This window comes from Oxyura jamaicensis, chromosome 21, assembly GCF_011077185.1.
Source record: "Oxyura jamaicensis isolate SHBP4307 breed ruddy duck chromosome 21, BPBGC_Ojam_1.0, whole genome shotgun sequence".
Classification (NCBI taxonomy): Eukaryota; Metazoa; Chordata; class Aves; order Anseriformes; family Anatidae; genus Oxyura; species Oxyura jamaicensis.
Genome location: NC_048913.1, coordinates 1940928 through 1960903, shown reverse-complemented (window position 1 = coordinate 1960903; position 19976 = coordinate 1940928). Strand labels below are relative to the sequence as shown.

The 19976-nt window shown below is 40.9% G+C and overlaps 1 protein-coding gene across 5 annotated transcripts in view; it reads left to right on the top strand.

The window, feature by feature from the left end:
- Positions 1 to 19976, top strand: part of PLCH2 (phospholipase C eta 2) — an 84116-nt gene that overhangs the window by 9200 nt on the left and 54940 nt on the right. For 3 of the 5 annotated variants that reach the window (XM_035344424.1, XM_035344423.1, XM_035344428.1), the window contains one exon: positions 5239 to 5704. In XM_035344424.1, coding sequence (XP_035200315.1) covers positions 5596 to 5704 — 109 coding nt within the window. In that variant the 5' untranslated portion in view covers positions 5239 to 5595. Of the gene's footprint in view, positions 1 to 5238; positions 5705 to 15503; positions 15678 to 19976 lie in introns of those variants that run through there. The other 2 variants (XM_035344425.1, XM_035344427.1) reach the window with 2 other exon arrangements.

Genomic DNA, 19976 nt, shown 5'->3' with positions numbered 1-19976 from the left:
ATTTTCAGTTCTCCCTTGCTAATATGAAATGCAGATGTTCCTTGGGATAGAATAGGTTGCCGTGTGCTGTTTCCATTGCCTTTTCTGATAGGTTTAGGAACTGGCTAGTGACAAGTAAAGCTTATGAGAGTTTTTTTGGCAGCTCTGGATAAATAGGAAAGATTACAAATTAGTCTGCCCTCTACATATCTTTGTAGAGCATTTGTTGCAATTTTAAGTTTAGCTTTGTAAAGTAAATGCTCAAGTCATATGACACAGTCAATATAAGCCTAGAATAATATCCTTTGGTTTTAATAATGTCTCCTTACTTGCATAAGGAATATGCAGTTATTTCATTCAGCAAAAATGCTGGGCTCTCCTGCATATGCAGCTCTAATTCAAGCTTTAAGGAGGAAAAACAGCTGACAAATGTTAAGTGTTCCTTTTAAGTAGGATGACGGTGTTTTGGGTATAAGGTGAGTTCAGCTGGCTGCCAGGAAGATGTTCCAGTGTCGTTTTTTCATGATGGCCTGTTCTTTGCTCCCCCTTATATTTTTAACTGTTTTGTTTTTGCCAGGGAGCTCTATCTGATGCCAGTTTGTTCTGTGCATGCTCTGTCCCTTGCGAAAAAGAATGGTGTATCACACCCTAAGGTGTGGGCTTACCCCCTTGTTCCATAGTACTGAAACAGACTTCTTTCCTTTTGCAGTTTGGATGTGAAGTAACTTGCCTGGGCGTGCAAGTTATCTCGAGTGGAATTGCCCAGTGAATGAAATTGCATTCTTTAAGATGAACAGCATTTCTTAGTGAACTGCTGTAGAGTTTAAAAGCAAACCCCAAGCATTGGATTTTAATGTTTCATTTTTTTTCTCCTATCTGATAACATATTTTGATCTTCTGTCTTTTGATCTGCTTCCTGAGAAAACTATTCAGGTTGAATTGATGACTTAGTTTTTCCATGTTTCATCAACAGCATTGGTGTATTTGGCTGGGGGGACATTAGAGCTCATTGAATTCTGATGGGTGTCGCATGACACCTTTCTGAGCAGCAAAGCATGTCTTTGGAGGTGGAACCTTAAGTACTACAGTGATAGGAAAATGGCTAAAGGATTGTTCGTGGCATATACAGTTGTGTTTCTTTTATTGTCTCCAAGTGATATCTGTCCTGCCTCTGGGATGAAGCCCTGTTGTCTAGGGGAATATAGAATCTGGCACAACACTTGGGTAGGGCTCTCAAACTGAGTTGTCAGTTTAAGTCTTGTTCATGCAACCTGACCAGATGCAATGGATCTTTTTGGGCTGTTTCAGGGACCAGAGTGTTTCCTAGTATAACGGAGAAGAAATGTCCTCAGAGAATGTGACTGGTACTTTTCATCAGATAATTGTCACCAGAAGTTTTCCAGAGAAGCCAACTGACAGTTTTTCCTTTACCTTCACAGGAAGTCTGGCCCAAGAATCTTGTTTTGAGATACCACCTTGCCTCCTGTTGCATTTATTAAGGATGAATTACTTGCCTAGGGCTTCCTAGGATTTATGGGAACATACAGCTTGCTGTTTTGGGAGGAGGGAGCTGGGTTTTTTCTTTCTTAAAAAAAAGAAAAGACAGATATGCTGAAGACACATAGGGAAAAAGTCTCTGAGGACCTGGACAGAAGCTTTAGAAGGTGGGACTGAGTGAAGAAAACATCTTTTGCACGAAAGCAAGACATGTAGAGGTCAGCTGAGTCACAATAGTTTCACTTCCAAATCAGAGGAGAGTAAAGAATGTGAATTTGACATGAGTCAAGACGTTAAAATACCCAGAAAGCCACATCCTCGTATAATGTGAAGTATTGTGGAATGATTGCTTTCATTGAAATGCTGTCAGTACATACCAGCACCAACGTCTGTGCCCGTTAAATCTTCCTCACTCTCGTGGATGTACGTTTTGGTGTGCAGTGAGTCACAGTGATTGAACTTCCTGCAAAGGAGATGACCTCTCAAATAACTCCTGAAGAAAGAGGTGAGAGCCTGGCAAAATAACCACCAACCAGTTCAGCTTTCCGAAAAGGAAGCCTATAGATCTTGTCTGTGTTACAGCAGCTTCATCTGGCCGACCAGCTGTGGCCTCCCTGCTGAATCCCAAGGTTAAAGAGGTGGTGCGGATGCACCAGAACGGGTGCTTTCAGAAATGCAATTGGGTGCTGCATGGGCCTTTTCAGAGAACACTTCAGTGTGTTCACTGCTGATTTAACTCCAGAGATACCTCGTAATGTCAGGTTTTGGTTCTGTCTTGAAGTTCTAAAGACTTCTTGGGTCTTCTCTGATTCACTGTAAATCAGGGGCAGGTGAAGTGAAAGCAGCTACAGAACAAATGCAAGTTTATCTTTCTTACTATAGCTACTTCACTTCTTCCCTGTGTTTAATCAACCTTTCTTGATGCTACGCATTTTGTAATGCTCCGGAAATTTGGAAGATGCTATTTGAGTAGGATGGGTAAGTTAGATAAGGAAAACTTGTCTCCTTCCAAAACCAAAGCTAGGTGTAAGAAGCAGCTACAGGAGAGAGCAAGCAAGGCAGGATCACATGTTAAGACCTTCCTTCAGCTAGGCTCTGTCTCAGCACATTTTCTGTCTTCAGCGAAAGTTTATGCGAGTGCAAAGTGTAAACAATATATGAGAATAGCAGCCGCAGCAAATATAATAACAAAGGTTTAGTCTTAAGCAAGCATTGCTCGCTATCAGAGAACAACTGTGTTATTGTTATAGCACTTGTATGCTTTAATGACATCACTGCTGGATAAGATGGTGCCGTTAAAGGAGTCTGATAACTGTGCTTTGTTAGCTTTGGGATATTTGAGATTTCAACAGAAGCCATTAACAGAATATATTTCTCTTGAATTTTAATCCCTATAAGGGCCCGGTGGTTATAGGACCATTCATTCTTATGATTGGTGTTGTACGCAATTTCTACTTCAAGTAATAAATTGATTTTGGTTCCTAGAATAATGCAGGTGTGAGGGGACCTCAGGAGGTAGGCTGTCTAGGACAAGCTTCTGCTTAAAGTAGGATCAGCACTGAACGCAGAACAGGCTTTCACTTCAGGTGAGGAGCCTGACTTTTGCTAAATTGCACAACTAAATATTGAGTTTCAGACCTGTATTTGCAGATATTTGCTAATCACTGACAGAAATGGCACAGAGCAGACGCAGAAATAACAGACGCAGTGACTGTTTTCTGGCTGCATAGGGTTTTGTTTGGTTTAATGTTGTTATAATGCTGTTCCTGTGTATAAAAAGCAGTGCAATTCTCTTGCTGAGGTTTGTTATATTCTTTAACGTGTCTTAACTGAACACAGGCCACTATGCCATTCCTATTATACTCATGGGAGAAGTTAGATGTAGTACAGAAAAAAAACACTTTTTTTTTTTTTTTTGAACAGATCAATAAGAATTGAAAGAAACAGTTCTAATTTCATGAAAACCTCCCCAAATGAATTACAGCAAGAGACACACCCCCAGTGGTAAGGTGTCTTGCCATGGAGGAGTTACAAATGCTTACTTTTTTTCTGCACTGGGGTCAATTAATCCGATAAGCCAAAGGATTGCAGCTGGACTTCAAAAAGTGTCAGAATGACAAATGTGCCTCATTAAAGGGTGTAGTGCAAAGTATATACAGGAGGGAAAAGCTTAGAATGATCCTTGGCAAATCAGCTCTCTGTGTATATGTAAATATATTTTTGGTATTCATTTAATGATTTAACTTAAAATATTCATATTGGGATGCACAAAGAAATGCATGAAACGTTTTTTTTTTCATTCTGCAGCAGAATGTTCTGAATTCTTTTAACTACACACATAGATGATAAGGAAGGGATACAATTTGAGACAGATGACATGTACAAGGATGTATATTTTGGAGGGATGGAGTATCTATTACATCTCCCCCTATGACCCAGTTGGTTTGTGGAATCCATTCTCAGTGTTACTTTGGTTTTGGTTTCCAGCTGTGCTTTGTAGCTAATATATTCTTCATCAAATGAATTTCACCCACTTATATGCCTAAAATTATTTCAGAGCCACAGGATACCCTTAAAGATAATCCCCATTTAAATGTGGAAACAAGTGATTTTAGTGATAGTGGATTTCCACAGGGTTAATATTACTAATCACTGCTGTCCCATATCCGAAGGTGCTGTGCACTTGGCTCGCTGTGTGGGTATTACTTCACTGACGGACAGGCTCCCTCTCAAAAGAGGAGATTATGACAAGACAGAGAATGGGGAAGGTGGAGCTTGGTGAAAAGACAGTCCTAGAGAGGAAATGACTTCCCAGAGCAGCTGAATGAGGGGCCAAGGACAAGAAGAGAGGTACAACTCCGAGCTGGCAGGTGCTGTAACGGGGACATCACTTTGGGCATCTTTAAGTGCAAAGCTCACCCCTCACCTTCTCCCCCTATTTCTACTCACTGTAAGTTAATAGTGATGCCTCACTGCCCTCTCTCTTCTAAAGTAACGTCAGACTGGATCTGTGCTTTCACAACAAAACATGTTAGGGCAATGTTTCGGAGCTCAACTGGTAATTACACACTGGAGGAGACTCCCATAGATTCAAACAGTTACCGGCATAAGGAAGGATCCCAGGTTTGTGCCTTGTGTGATTGCTCTTGGTGGAGGGAGTCTTTGACCTCCTTTCTCTGAGGAAGTTACTGATCTGAACGTTTTGGAAAGGTGAGTCCTCTGTAGCCAGTGGGTGAGAGAGAATCAGGTGGGAAAAGGGAAGGCAGATGCCAGACAACTGAAGAGGTACAGGTATAGGTATGGAGGCAGTTGACAGCGTGTAAGAGCAGAAAAGAGGTGTTAAGGGTAAGAGACGGAGCTGAATGAACAAGCCAGCATCACAGCAAAGAGCTCGCAAAGCTGTGCTTTGGGATTTTAGCTGAAACTTTCCCTTATTCTAGAAAATGTCTGAATTAAATGTGTGTTTATGTATATATTATCTACATGTATACATGTGTAAATATGTGTGTGTATAATTAAACCCAGCAGGAGTAATTTGATTTCTGGAGAAGTTACTGCAACAGTGTAATTTTGTCTGATTATAGGAAGTACCAGGGTGAGGGAAAGAGGAGTCAGTGCTTCTCTTATGCAAGGAGCTATCTGGTTATAAACAGCTATAAACAGGTCACTCCACTGTATGCAATCCAGCTATGTCACTGTAGTAAATGTTATATAATGAAGAGTTAAAGCAACTTCCATTATTAAAAATCTTGTCTTCTCCAGGTCTGTGGCATGCAAGAGATCCTGGGAAGAAACGCGGAGTGCTTGTAATGCTCGTGCTGCTGGGAAGGGCTGTCACATCCATTCTACAAAGACCGAGCTGAGCGGTAGTTCTTTCTCCCCACTGTAACTTTTACTCATCAATGTGTGGAATATGTGTCAGCAGGATTAAACCAGGACAGTCTCTTGACAGCGGAATTCTAGACTTGCTGTGATTTCTTACCCAAGCCAACAACACCCTCTGAAATTTTTCATTTTTCTCCGATTTTTATTACTTGACTGAATCTTCCTGCAGACATACGTTCTGAAATACTTTGACTTAGAGCAAGCACTGTTGCTAGGTTGCTCTGAAAGCTTGAGATGGCTCTGACTTCTCCAAAATCTGTATCAGAGGATTTAACACAAAGAGAACTCATGCTCCATAACGAAAGCTGTTTCCAGTTCCTCTCTGCAAACGTCATCACAGTAGGTAAGTGAAAGGTTACAATTCTTTCACCTAATAGTTTGGTATTTAAAATATTTTCTTTTATCCCAAATTCATTTTTTTGGTATTGACATCTCATATGGTACTTCTGCATTTCCTTACATATGTTTGAAGGAATTGTGCTTGTAAATCAGGGGGCTGAATTCCTCAATGCCCTTTTTATTGTGTAGCTCATGTGGTGAAGAGAATTTGGTTGAAGCGCCTAGAAACTGGCCTGGTTTGGATCCGTTCCAGCAGTGTCTGGGATTTGGTGGTGTATATGAGACTACAAACACCTGACATAGTCTGGGAATTGAAGGAAGTGATGCGAGAGGGCAGAAATTGTAGCAAGTTTAGGTTAAAAAAAAAGGGGGGGGGATTGTTGCCTTATATAGTATGGATTTGTCTGAATCAGTCCTTAGGGTCTCACTTACACGTGGTCTGTGATGTTTCACAGACAAGTGGAAGGACTTTATTTATGGAATCACTAAACTTTTCCCATCACGCATTCTTGGAGTCGATGTCTTGTGTGATGGACTTTACACTTGCAATGTTAGGAAAGTTAAAAGTGCTTTGATTTGTTTGTCAGCACAGTACTGTGTTCACCCATCAGTAGCAAACCCCCTAATATGCAGGAAAATTGAGGGACTTTGAAGTTGTACTCCATCCAATTGCAGGCATGATTAAAACCCAGCTATTCTTAGGCTCAGTGTTTTAAGCTGACCCCTGGACTAACCCCCCGATCCCTGACCTCCTGTCTCCATTTAAAAGAGTTGTTTCCATGGTGATTTTCATGGATGGTGAAATTAATATCTGTTTTTGTAATATCATTTGCATGAAGGAATGAATTGCTTTGTCAGTGTTTGAACGTAGGCTGTGAATTGTGCTATGAACTCTTTTTGCTGCATGAAAACAAAAAACAACTGTAATGTTACCAGTGTTTCCCAAGACATGCTAGGCAGCCTGGTATTTTCGCGTAAATGATTTATACTTGAATAAACTTTTGGAGTCCTTCTGAGGTATCAGTTTCCCAGCTCTTCAAGCGCTTCCATTCCAGACAAAAGGAAAATTGTCTTCTGCGGCTGTAAATAATGATGGTGTAGCAATAAATTGGGACCTGGCGAAACTCACAGGTAGATGGAAGGAGAGCTCTCCGCTTGCTTACCAGCAAGCAATGAGGGTTTGTGTCAGTAACGAACTGGCTCTGAATCATTGTCTGACTTGTGGCTTAAGCAGGATAGAAATTTTATGGGTAGTGTATATACGATCTCTTCTGATCCGCAACTGATCCCTCATGATAGGGAATGTTTGAGGAAGCTATTGAGGTGAAGAATTCAGCAAGATTAAATAAAAGGAGTTGGACACTAATATGCATAGCAGCAATTAAGAGTGTTTATAACCAACAGTGATGAATTTTGGGGGGTATTTTTAAGCCTTGTGCTTTAGGGCTTAAGCCAGGACCCAGCAGAGATCAGGACTACTTCTAGCAGGAGGAAAGACGCGCGTTCTCAAATCTGGTGTTGCAAGTTTTATTCCCAGAGATCTCTGAGGCATCGCATGTTGGTCATTAATATAGAAAGATCCCAAATAGGAGAGTCCTTAGTTTGAAATCATGTTCTGAAGAACAATGAATTGAGAGGGAAGAGGACTGGGGGGAAAGCACAATTTATAAGAACTGGAGAACTTGGTCTATACAGCTTTGCTAGAGCCAATACTTGTTTCTGACTGCAGTCAGAAGGCAGTGAGGTATGCTGAAGCTTTTTGTGAGACAAAATAATTATTTTTCTTGCCCAAGTAATTTTTCTTAAGCGAGAAATAGTTGTAGTCCTGTAACTTCATTAAGAATACAGCATTAGCCTTTTCTGTGAATGACACTGGTGTAGTTGCTTATCAACTATTCCTGGCTTTCGACCAGGCTCCTTTATTCAGCAGCACCAGGTGCTCCTAAATATTTTATTCTTTAATCTTTAACAGATGAATTCCAGAGGGAACACTGAATGCTGGGAAAACGGGGGAATCGTTGCAGTAGAATGCAGTGCTGAAGGCCATAAGAAGAACAAGGAGAACCCAAATTCTTTCTCAAAACATTTGGGGCCAGATAGTTTCAAAATGTAAATTAGCGTCATAGACTGAGACTGTCAAAACTGATCGCAGCTTTTGTTCCTTGATTCGAGTGCTTCTGGAAAATCCTCCTTGAATTGGATTGGGGGGGAGAGATTTCTAGCGCCTCAGGTTGTGGCTCTGTGCCATGAAGCTGTCTGAGTTGAGCAGCAAGTTGCAGAGCTCAAAGAATAACTATTGTTGGCTGTTGGTCTTTTCTGAGTGTTGACAGCTTGCTCAGAGGAAAGAGTTCTTATCTTAGGAAGCTCTGGAGATTACAGATGTGATTTTGCACATCAGGTGTTGATTGGAGATTGAGTAGGAGGAAGGGAATTGTGTAACTGATGTCTGTGGCAGATGAATTTGTGCTATAGGAGAGTTCCAAAGAAGGAGGAGCTGGCTCATTGCATTGAAAATACAGTAGATTTAGCCCAAGTCTTTAATTGCTACTTAATGTATTCAATTCAGGACTCATTTGCTTGAAATATGACTGTAGGCAGTAAAGGAGAACATGAAGTAGACAATGCTTTTTCAGCTGGGCTCTCAAAGGAACTCATTCCATCACTTTAGCTGAATTTCCAGCAATTGAGATCAATTTTGTCTTCTGCTGGCTTACTGTTTGAACTGACATGTATAGTTTTTACTAGCACTAATGAGGTTGGATATATTTGTTTTGTATTAAAAATAGCTCACCAGTGCAAATGCACCCCATGAGTGATTGCCGTTATAGTGCTTCTTACGTTTATCTTCTCGTGTATTTGTGCTTCTCCAAATTGGGTCCTTCCTAAGAGGTGTTCTCTAGAGCGGATGAATCTCTTGAAGAATACCTCAGGCCTGATCTTCAGTGTTCCACTGTAGTCTTTTGCATTCAATTCATCTTCATGTGCTGAGGAACTGCAAGATAGAAGCTTGCCTGCATGCTCTGGGGAAGGTGAACCGTGGTGATGTTTCTTTCTTCTAATTCTTTCTCATAGATTGTTTTGCAAGGGGTGCGAAAGAGGATTGCAGAGACTGAGGTGTGAAGCAGGTGCATCACATCGGTGTGTTTTCTGGCAGTGCCACAGTATGATGGCATGTTCCAGCTATTACTGCATTATGGAAACAGACTTCTAGGGAACTACTTCTTTGTAGGATGAACTGTTTTAGTGCCTCTTGAACAAGAACTGCCCGTTATATAAAGCAGTACATAAAGCTCTGTCAGAGTGTATGTAGGACAAAGTGCAAAGGGATGGCAGAACTAGCTGGAGGGGGAGAAAGTCGTCTTTGTGCCTGTGCAGCTCTTCCAGCATTCCAGTGTGAGTGGGTCGGAACCCAGCAAAAGCTGGTCTCCTGCTCAGGAATCTGAGTGTTGCAGACGTGCTCAGAACACCCACTGGAGTTTGGTTTCCTCTTATCTCCCGAAGTACCTCTAAAATGACTCAGTTTAAACACTGTGTATTGCAGTGACAGCTCTTATCTTCGCTTATTTCACTTTTGTATTAAAATAAATGCTAAACAGTGTATACAGAAGTGCTAATACTACCGTTGAACTGCTTGATTGAGTAGTCTCTGCTTTCAAAAATGACATTTCAGCTTTATCAAGCATATGCTTTCAAGGACTGACATTTTAGCTTTCTCATTTGAGTGAATATATCTGCAAGAAAACTTGGGAAGGGTGGAGCTATCAAGTTAGAATCCTAGTTGGTGTAAATCCGTGCAGTTAAATCCTCCTCAGCTACCTGCAATCTACTTCGGTCAGTACTTATTAATCTTAGATGGCTGGAAACTTTTACCAGTCATCTGTGGTTTCCTGATTTGTCTAGTCACTTGAGACAAGAACAGTTCTCAAAACTTATTGCTTCTTTTGGAATCAGAACTCCCTTTGTGTAGGATGTCTGGATGAGGAATGCACGGAGTGGAATGCATTTAACTTGTACATCATCTTGCTGTATAATAGTGATTCAAGATTATTACAGCGGCATTGGGAAAGTCCAAAATCAAGGAGATGCATGGCAAATTCAGTAATCCTCTATTTTTTAAATATGTTCTGGCATGTCTAGACTCACTTTTCCGTTCTAAACTGATGAAAGAGTGCTATGCACAGACATGCAAAATCCTGTTTGCTTAGGTATATGGTACATCAGATTAGCCTGGAGAAGCACTTAAGATGGCCTTCAATGTGTGGCTCTAACACGCTGCCTGTTTGCGTGATCAGTGCTGCTGCCACGGAAATCTCTAGCATGCAGGTTTAGCTGAGCAGACACAAGTGAGGTTGTGAGTTAGCATCAGCTGCCTGAAAGTAACTTTGAGTAGAGCTACAATGCTGTGAAATTGCCAATCAGCTGAGGATGAAAAGTGAATTGATGCTCTACTAGTTTTGCTTGTATTAGTGAGTGACCTAAAAACACTTTGTTGTTGTTGTTGTTGATGCAGTTTGAATAAAATCTGAAAAGACACGCTGTTTATTCCAAGTGTTTCAACTTGAGCACGGCAGTCTCCTTGATTTGGTACAGTGTAGATGGGATAGTACAGAATTCTGACATGAAATCCTGAAGTATTTGTACAGTCTCAATTTAAAGAATTGTTTTCAACACTTCTTCTTGCTCAACGGAGATTAAAATGCAATGAACACTGCAAGCTGCCGTTTGTCCCACTTTGTGCTGCAGAGGCAGAAATGAACAAGTGAGGCTGTTAGAATGTGCTATTGTCTCCTTGGGCAATGTCAGTTTACAGTGATTAAAAGCAATCACGAGTCTGTGGACTGTTGGAATAAAGATTTGACTCCAAGGATATCTAAGGATAGTTCTGATTCTGTCACCAACTTATTTTTTGACTGTTTTGGGCAACTTCACTTCCTCCTCTGTCATCTGTCTTATTTTGATAGTAGGTGGGATCTGCTACTCCTGCACAGCAGGCAGGTTCCAGTCATGTTTGGATCTCTTATCACCAGTGCTGAAACAAATAATAATGCTCCACCTACATTATTCAGTAATGAAATAACCATGGTAAGTTCTTCTGTACAGTGGCACTTGCGTGTACTTGATAGCAGCTGCCTGGGAACTGTCCTGCAAAATAGCATCTGTAGAATCCCAAAGAGTCCGAACCCTGCAAGTTTTGTGTGGCCACCCCATCTGGATAGGGGAGTTTGTTGGTCAAATTGGATTGGTTTTTATTTAAAAACAAAGCAAACAAAGAAAAAGGTCTTTTGTGAACAAAATTTTTTATTTTTGCAAGAATATACATTGAAATAAGCAGCCAAAAGTTTAGGTAGATGTAAAGTAAAAACTTGAGAGATCACAAATTGATATATTTTCACCTCGTGCATTGGTCTGGATCAGAAGGATCTGAGGACTGATGAAATAGAAACAGGAAAACAATCCTCAGCTTGTGAAGAAGGCCGTCTTCTATTGCCCATGCTCATATAGCGTTCTTAATACTGTCAAAAGCTTCGAATACAAATCTTTTGAAGGATTCCAGCCTTTAAGCTGTTTCATGTCCCCTTACAAGGTGACAAAATTGTACGAAATTGTGCTATTTATGTAACGTACTATGTTGTTAAGGAGCAAAGTTACTGTCATCAGTACCAGAACCTTGGTCCTCAGGTCATGTTTGATGGTAATTTAACACTAGAGGGCAGCGGAGGTCTTCCTTTTATCCGTCCATTCCGTAGAGGTATGCGTGTTCGTCTGAAAGAAGGCAGGCTGAACCCCTTGGTCCCAGGCCTTGGTCCCAGGTTCAGAAATCTTTCCTGAGGTCGCTAATGTGCACGGTGAATTCCTTAAAACTCACCTGGCTGAGCTCTACAAGATTGCGACAGAATAAATCTGGAATATTTCCGTCCAATGCTCTTGATCAATGGTGCCATGATACAAAGCAACACGGTCTCTAAAATTTCTTGCTTGTGTTTAGCCTGATACAAGTACTCCACAACCTGGATTCCTTCTTAGCTGTTATCTTCCTTTGCTCAGAGTGCCCTCTCAACACTCCTCATATGTATTTATTTCTTCTCCCAATCCTTTGTTCTGAAGGATAAACAGCTATACACGACACAGCTCAGCAGTAAATCTGGACCAAGCAGGGTCTGGGGACTTTGCATTTGATTTTGACTTCTGAATGTTCGTGCCATCTTTCAGCTGGTGTAATTCATGTACTCCTTTCTGTTCTCTTTGAGAAATTGATATTTGTTTCCATAAGGATATGAGTTTGGATTAAGTGAGCTTTTTAAGCCTTGCCATCCCAAATAGTTTTTCATTGCCTGTTGAACGTATCAAGCTTCCTAGATTCATTTATTTCCTGGTTTTGTTTGATGGGGGGTTTTGCCTGCTTGATTTAGTAAAGAGTTGTTGCCTGCCTGTGGTAGTACAGAGTATTGTGCTTCTTAGAGGCTCTGTGCCAAGATGCATAAAGGTGTTCAGTCTCCTGACTCGTTTCGGTACTGACATCCACACTGAGATGCCTTGGCAGCTGGGAGTCTAACCGCTATTGAATTTGACACCTGCAGTGGAGCAGAGAGGTGTGCAGTTTGTTGCCTCCAGTTCAGACGTCCCTTGACCTGGTAACAACCTTACTTTGTGAGTTTTGTTGAGGACATACGCCTGGGAGGTCACGAAACTGCCGGAATAGCAATGGGAGCCACAAGGGTACGTTAAGCAGAGGTCGGGATTCTTGGTTCTTCTCCGTTGCCAGCAGGGATAATGGGGCTTGGCCTTGCCTTTCCGTGCCGGGCAGTCAATTCAAGCACCAGCTCTGTTTCTCCTGTAGCAGTTAGCTAGTGAAAGCAAAATAAAATCTACTGAGTGAATTATGTTGCAGAATTGCTGTCTTTTCCATGCTGGCAGAAACCATTGTACTGCACACGGAAGTGTAGCAGTCTGCTAACGTGGTAGGAGAGACTTTCCTTATTATAACTTAGATTTGTCGGTAGGTTTTATTTTTGTGTCACTTGCGAGCAAAGTGGAGTTCCCTCTTGAAGTAAAGCCATAAGCATGGTAAATTTATGATGTGCTGGTGTTAAGAGAGGGCTTTATGGTTGAGCACGGATTAGGAAACTTGATCACCTGAATGTTACCTTCTGTTTCCTCTCCAAAAATCTCCTTCCTCAGCGATTTCGTCACTTTCTCCCTCCCTCCCACTCCCTCATTCTTTCTCCTGTGTATCTGTTGCTGCATGCAGGGATTTGGTAAGCGTGTGGAGGGAAGTGGGACTCTCGAAGCACAGTAAATAGTACTGTTTGTGCCCACATTCCAGAGAATGTTGCGGATCCAAGGGGCTGCGTGCGTCGCTGTTGCCATCTGCTGGATGGAAGCACAAACCCAGCCGAGAAGATTCTTAGAAACTAGTGAAATAGGGAAAAATAATGCTCAGATGGTCAGAATAAGCGCAGCGCATTTAGAGGGAGTGAGCTGAGTGCTGGGTTGAGTGAAGCAGTGCTGGAGCAATCAAAGACCAAGTCTTTATAATGCTGCGAGAGGAAAATGCTCCTTTCATTCATTTGCATGAGGCTTAGCCTCTGTGACTGTCAAAGATGGGGGTGTGTGGGGGAAATGCAGTATTCCTTAACAAAGTTCCATGATACTGGCATTATCTGTGGGAAGTTCTTCAGATCTGGCTATTAAATCTGTCAGTCAAGCCAGCTCACAAAAGGATGCAGCTCTTGTAAACACTGTAAATGAAATCTCTCCCTCCTACACGTTCTCACAAGTGAATTATTTGTATCTGCTGATAGTTACGGTAAATTTAATCCCTCTAAAAATGAATGCAGATATAGCCAAGCTACTCTTAGCCATTGTGTCTTAAAACAGGCTCTGTTGCCTGGCTTTGATTTGTGGTTAGAGTTGGGTAATTGGCTTTTTAAAATCCAAGCCATACCTATCTGTGTGATAATGTGAAACCTGCCTGGCTCTAGAAAGTGCTTACATTCTCAAACATTTAAATGCTTGTCATCTGCAAGCAAGAATTCTCTTTTTATCATTGTTTTTATCTTCTCTGCAAATTAGATCTGAGGTCAAATACCTCATATTTGAGAGAGTAATGCTTTGTTTCCGGAGAGAACAAACAACTGGTTGTCTTTTGAAGCAGATCGGAGTGGTTTCTACAGTTAATGGTAAGAGCCCTGGCAAACAGTGGAGCTAAGGAGCCCTGTAAAGGAACATATACAGTGTGCACACGTGGTAATTGCAGAGCTGGAAGTTGCCTCTACAAACACATGGCTTTTCTGGTGATGTCTCAAATGTGTGGGGTATTTTTGTTATCCATAGCCCTTATCTCAAGTAACAAATAAGGCTTCCATTACCTTGACTCTGGGTGGTGTTTGGCATGCATTTTATGTACAGAAACATTGACAGGCTTAGTCTTTTATTTTGTTCTTCACTAACAACTTCCTTTTCCCCTTCAGTATTGGGAAGAATTCAGGAGATGCCTCTCTGAATGGAGATGAGGAAGCAAGGTTCAGGCAATAAGCTCACCGAGGATCTGAATATATTAAAATACACCTTGGCATTTTCCTGAATTTTATATGATAATGCCACCTTGTCCCTCTGCCTGAGTACCTTCTCCTTGTATTTAAAGCTTCTTTCATTTCGTGTTTTTAACTGTGTGTGTTGTTAATTAAGTACTGTATTGTGTTGCATTATGTAATTTTGAAAGTTAGATAAGCATCAGATCTTCAAATATTGAGTTTTGACCATTTCCATAATGATATCAGTAGAGCTGTTTCTGAATAATGCTTGCTTAACCATGCTTAGGGCTAACATGCCAAAATTTTAATAGAGAATTGAGCCCAAGTGTTTAAACCATTTGGAAGGTATGAAATGCTGCTTGCTGAAATGCTGAAGTTCCAGACAATTGGCTCCATGAAGGAGGAGAAAGCAAAAGATTTTGCACCTGTTTCGAGACCATCTTCATCCCCTCAACTCTGGTGCATCCTGTACTGAACTCAAAGAGGTTCTTTTTTTTTTTTTTTTTTTTTTTTTTTTTTCCTCATGCAGCTCTAGGTAAAAATGACATTGTAGTAGTGTTACCGTGGTCAGGGATAAAAAGTTAAAACTCTCTCCTGATCCCAGGTGATTGAGAAAAGGGGAGCAAAATCTTCCATTTTTACATGAGCGTAAATTCTGAGAAAAGGAACAAAAGGGATCCTCAGCTCAAAAAATGAAGAGCTTTGTGATAAAGGTGGTAGACAGGTACATTTCTTTGCAAATAATTTTGATCTGTTATTTTTGCTGTTCAGGGTTAGAGGCTTAAAAGAACTTTAACTGAAGATTAACCCAAATTAGACATTTATTTTCCACCAACTAATAGAGATCTCTAGAATTTTTAGCTGTTAGTGACTAAGGATCACAGTAGACTTACTGGAATGGAATTTGTGATCCTTACTGCCTCTGGCAGAATTGAAAAGGGACACCTGGTATGGCTGTAAGAAGTCATGGCTGCGGTGGTATTGGCTACGACTCCTTGATAAGCAGGGGAAGAGAAAAGCAGAGGCAATCTGAAAAGGAGCATGAGGATTAAACAGCTGTCATAAGGAATTTCCTATTGCCACGGAGGACCTGACACTGAAGATAATAGGAAAGGATACGGCAGGCAGGGAAGTGTTAATTGTTCCAGCAAAAGTAGTTCAGATAAAATCTTACCTTTTCCCTCTCCCCCATTTCCTCGGGTGTTATCTACAAGTAGAGGAGCTTGTACCATCGGAAAACTGACAGAGATTCCTCAGTGGCTGAGCTAACAAATGGGATGAAACTTAAACTGCCTTCTCACACGAACAGAAAGAGACTTGCAGAACAAGGAGCATGACGGAGGGAAAATGCTGAGTATTTTTACATTCTGATAGAGGCAAATGGGAAAAAATAATCTTATCTCTAGAAGACAATGGATTTAGGAAGCCCACAGCAGAAGCACAGTAGGTGAATTTATTCTTTTTACCATATACACTGCAATTTTAGCTAGAGGATAAATTGCACTTGTGCTTATGGGCACAGTTGTTTTCTAGTTGCGCTCTGATAACATCAGATAACTCTTCCTTTTCTCACTTGTCCAGAGATACTAATTTAGCTGTCGGTGACTGTGTTTAGAGGATATTACTTCTTAAAAATCTTACCAGTACACTGTCATTCAGAAGCTCTTTTATCTCTGTTGGCATGTTTTATTAATTATGGCCACGGTATCTAGATGAATAAAAAGAGTGTTAAGTAAATTAAAATCCATTCCACTTACTGGAAATGAAACACGAACCACATCAGGGAAATGGTGATGCTCAAGATATAGCAGTTCCTAATGCCGTGAAATTTATTTACAGCAGAGCAGTTTCATTAGCTACAGACACTACATTTACGTGTGCCTTGCAGGCTGCTGGTGGGGGGAACAGAGGTTGCCTTTTAAATTAGAGGGACCACCCCACAGTGCAGTGTACTCTATTTTACATACCACTTCATGCTGTCGTTAATCATTGCTATCTGGAATAGAAACCTTTATGCTAATTGCCACAGGGGTCTGACGTACCTGCATGCTCTCGGTGGTTATACAGGAGCTTTGCATTGTAGGTTCTGCTGATCAGATTTGCTTGTGTCTTGGCCTTGGCTGTGGTACGTCGTTCATTTAAGCCATTAGCAGACATTTAAATCGGAACTTTATTCTCCAGTATTGTGTGTTTTTGTGGTTCTCTATATGCACGTGCCAGTTACGTGTTTTATGACGAAGCACGTTTGTACAGAGGATGGCGTTACTCGTGTCTTCTGTTTGAGGGCAAATCTATCGCATCTTTAATGGTGGTTGTTACACTTCAGGTATCGTGTGTGATGAACCACTTTGAGTAGGCAATTAGTCGAGTAAATGACTGACAAGTAAATTACAGCTAACACATGGAACACATCTAACTGTCGAAAGCACCCGCAGGCATTCAGGTGCTGTACACTGCCAGGTCCTCAGCAAATGCAGAAAGGAAACCAGGGTTTGTTCTGAGCTCTGCGGTACACGCACTTGCTGTCTTGCAGGGTGTACTGCTACCTTCTTTTTCTTTCTGAGTCCACAAAACCAGTGACCTTAGGGATATTCTTCCAGAGAAACGGTTCTATTCTTGTGTTTTTCTTCTCTCTACAGGCTTTATATAACCTTCCCTACTCTTCTAGCATCCATTTGCCTTAGTACTTTTGTGATGCTTATAATTAGTCCTCCACTAGGAGAGATGTTTTAATACTGCAAGTACCAGATGTTAGATCCTACAGACATCTTACAGACAGGTAGGATACGGATAAAGCCTGTATTCTCTGGGTATTGCAGCCGTGATGGCTCATAAACACAGTTTTGGTACCAGAATGATTTTGCCTGTAAATATCAACAGAGAGTCTGTGCTGGTTTGCTGCCTGGTTTAGACCATAATTTTATTTCTTATAGTGAATTCAGGTAACTTGACTGATAGAGCTGTGTGCGTTTGCACTTTGCTTCTCAGTAAAAGTTGTTAGCTGATTCCGAGTAACACCCAAGCTATGCAGCTTTCCCACTTCAATCAGAACAAAAAAGTTCAAGGCAGTAATAAAAGTCAGAGGTTGGAGTGAGTTGTGTGACCGTCTCTTGCTATTTTTTCTGTTGTGAAACACGTGGCATAGCTAGGTAATTTAGGGACAGCAGGTTGTGCAGTGACAAATTGTCCCACTTCACTTCTACAACAGAGAAATAAATGATGTCTGTTTTCCCCAGCACCTGAACAGGTGATGCTTATGCTCTCAGTGGATGAGGTGTACTGAAAAAGGAGACCTTGGCAATTACCTGGACACACCATCCTGCATCGGATGTAATTGCAGTGAAGCATCCACAGGACGGAACTAAAAGGAGCACTGCCAAGATCAACCTATCTACATGGAGGAAGAAAGAAAAATTGCTTATGTGTGTAATGCTGGTAGGGAATTCACCAGGCCGGCTAATGATCAGATATCTCTAGCAAAGCATCAGAGATTGTGCCCAAGGAATCAAAGTAGCCAGCATAATCCACAACTGCTTGATTTAGACAGTGTAATCAGATAGGGCGTGTAAGAATGAGCCTAATTCCCCTTACCTTCTCTTTGTGACATAAGAATGCTTTCTTCATCCTTTGATCTCTTAGGGAAATTTTGGTTCATTTCAAATCCATTCAAATTTTGGTCTAACAAGCTTTAATTGGATGTTCTAGGAATATACCTCAGGGTCGTTTTAAGTGGAGATGCAGCCTAATGCAGTATAGCGTTCACTTTCTCCCCTTTCCAAAGACATTGTTTTGAAATACAGATTTGAAGATTTATTTTAATGTGGATTATTTTTGCCTGAAGCAGCAGTAAGATCTCTGCATAACAGAAATTATAAATTATTTGCACATGTATTTAGAAATTTATGACATCTCGTAACGAACTACTAAGAATAACAAAGTTTGTGCTTTTGCTGGGCATAGCTGCGTGGTTGGTTTGACTGGGTGAATATTGTCAAGGACTGTCTGTGTCTTTAGAATAAGCTTAGAATTACAGAAAATTAAAATGAACTTAGAAGCTTCCTTGGGTAGCCATTTTCCACATTTGGTTTTATTGCAGGCTTTGTGTGTTCAAATTGCATCACTTCTTTCTTCTTCCTACCCACTTTCTTCATTTAGGGTTTCAATCTCTCCCTGTATTTCTTCCATATATTTTCTGGGCAAGCTTTCAAGCCATGCCCCTGCTGTTTAGCCATTCATGTTCATAGAGTTCAGTTCTAGCCCTTTTAAAAAATAAAACCCAGCTGAGGTCAAACCTGATAGTAACGCTTTGATGCTTGCTGCTGTAGCACATCATTCAAAGTTCGGTCCCCCACAGCTCTCTCCCCTGAGAGGAGTCTCTTCATTTATTCATATATTATTTAGCTGGTGATTTGAGTAACAGATGTATTCATAATTTATTACCAAGAATGAACAAACCATGGCCTGTGGATGGTGAGGACAGACTAAATTCGTTGGGTTGTTGCGGGCAGTGGTTCCCCTTAAAGAGATGGCTGGAGAAGCTTGAACGAAACCATTTCCTTTGGATCTCTGTAGTTTCATCAAACGTGAAATGTTTGGTTGCACATTACATTGCATTTTACTGTTTTTCATTTCATATTATGCTACAGAAGTATTTAACAATGTTGAAATAAACCTATTTCTTCACTTTTGGAACTAAATGTGTTTATGTTTTGTTCTGAAACATCTCATTTAAGGTTATTTTCCGTAGTATATGTTGTAATCTCATGTGCTTTTAAAGTCAGTAACTATTCTGATTTATTAAACCAAATTTTAGCCTAAAATGCATGTATGATTTTGGGCATTTGCTGTTGTAGAACTCATGGAAGAAAGCCTTTCCAGTCTTTTCAGAATTCTCTGCTGCAGTGCTTCTTCACTCATATTTCCGATATCTAAAAAGTGCTGAGAGACATTCTAGACAAATACCTATAGGAAGGAGACGTAACAGGAGTAGAATAAACCACTAATTTGTCCCACTGTAGCATTTTATCTGATCTCTTATGGTGTTCATCTGAACTTTGGCTTTGGAGGCTGGTTAATCTTCAGGAATACAGCTGCTGATGTTGATTTTTTTTTTTTTTTTTAATTTTAGTTGAGGGCTCTTTGTGGTTTGAGAATTATTGTGTTTTCAACTCATCCAGTGGCGTGATGATAAATCAAACTGAGGATTGCTGAAGCACTGTTACTTGGCGAGGCATTGTGTTACATAAAAGCAGCATAATGAGATGATATTAAACTTTGGAATTTGTGGCTTTATTGTACCATTCTAATTGTGCCCTGTAGCTTAAGCGGGATGCAGTAAAACATCATCAAGGTGAATTTCATTATCATCTTCCAGTGTGTTTTTCTTCATTGACATGCTACCTAGTTTTAAGCAGAAAAAATAAGAAACCCAAGAAGTAGACAGAGAAGCAGCCCTGCTAGTTTGGAGCAGGAGTATCCCGGAATATTCAGACCCAAAGCAACAGCTAACTGCTGTCAGCAGGCGTTAGCAGTCAGCAGGATACTCTTGCATCTCAAGTTTGGGGATGCAAAGCGGACGGAGTCAGTCGGCAGGGAGGGGTTCATCCTCTTCAAAAGCCCAAGCTCACTCCAAGGTAGTGAAAGCGGCATGGGAAACTCAACCTATTTCCATTCATATGATAAAAAAGTACCTGCTGTTTCCCTTGGGGTGGCTGTAGCTTTGTGTGGGGTGCTGGGGGAGCT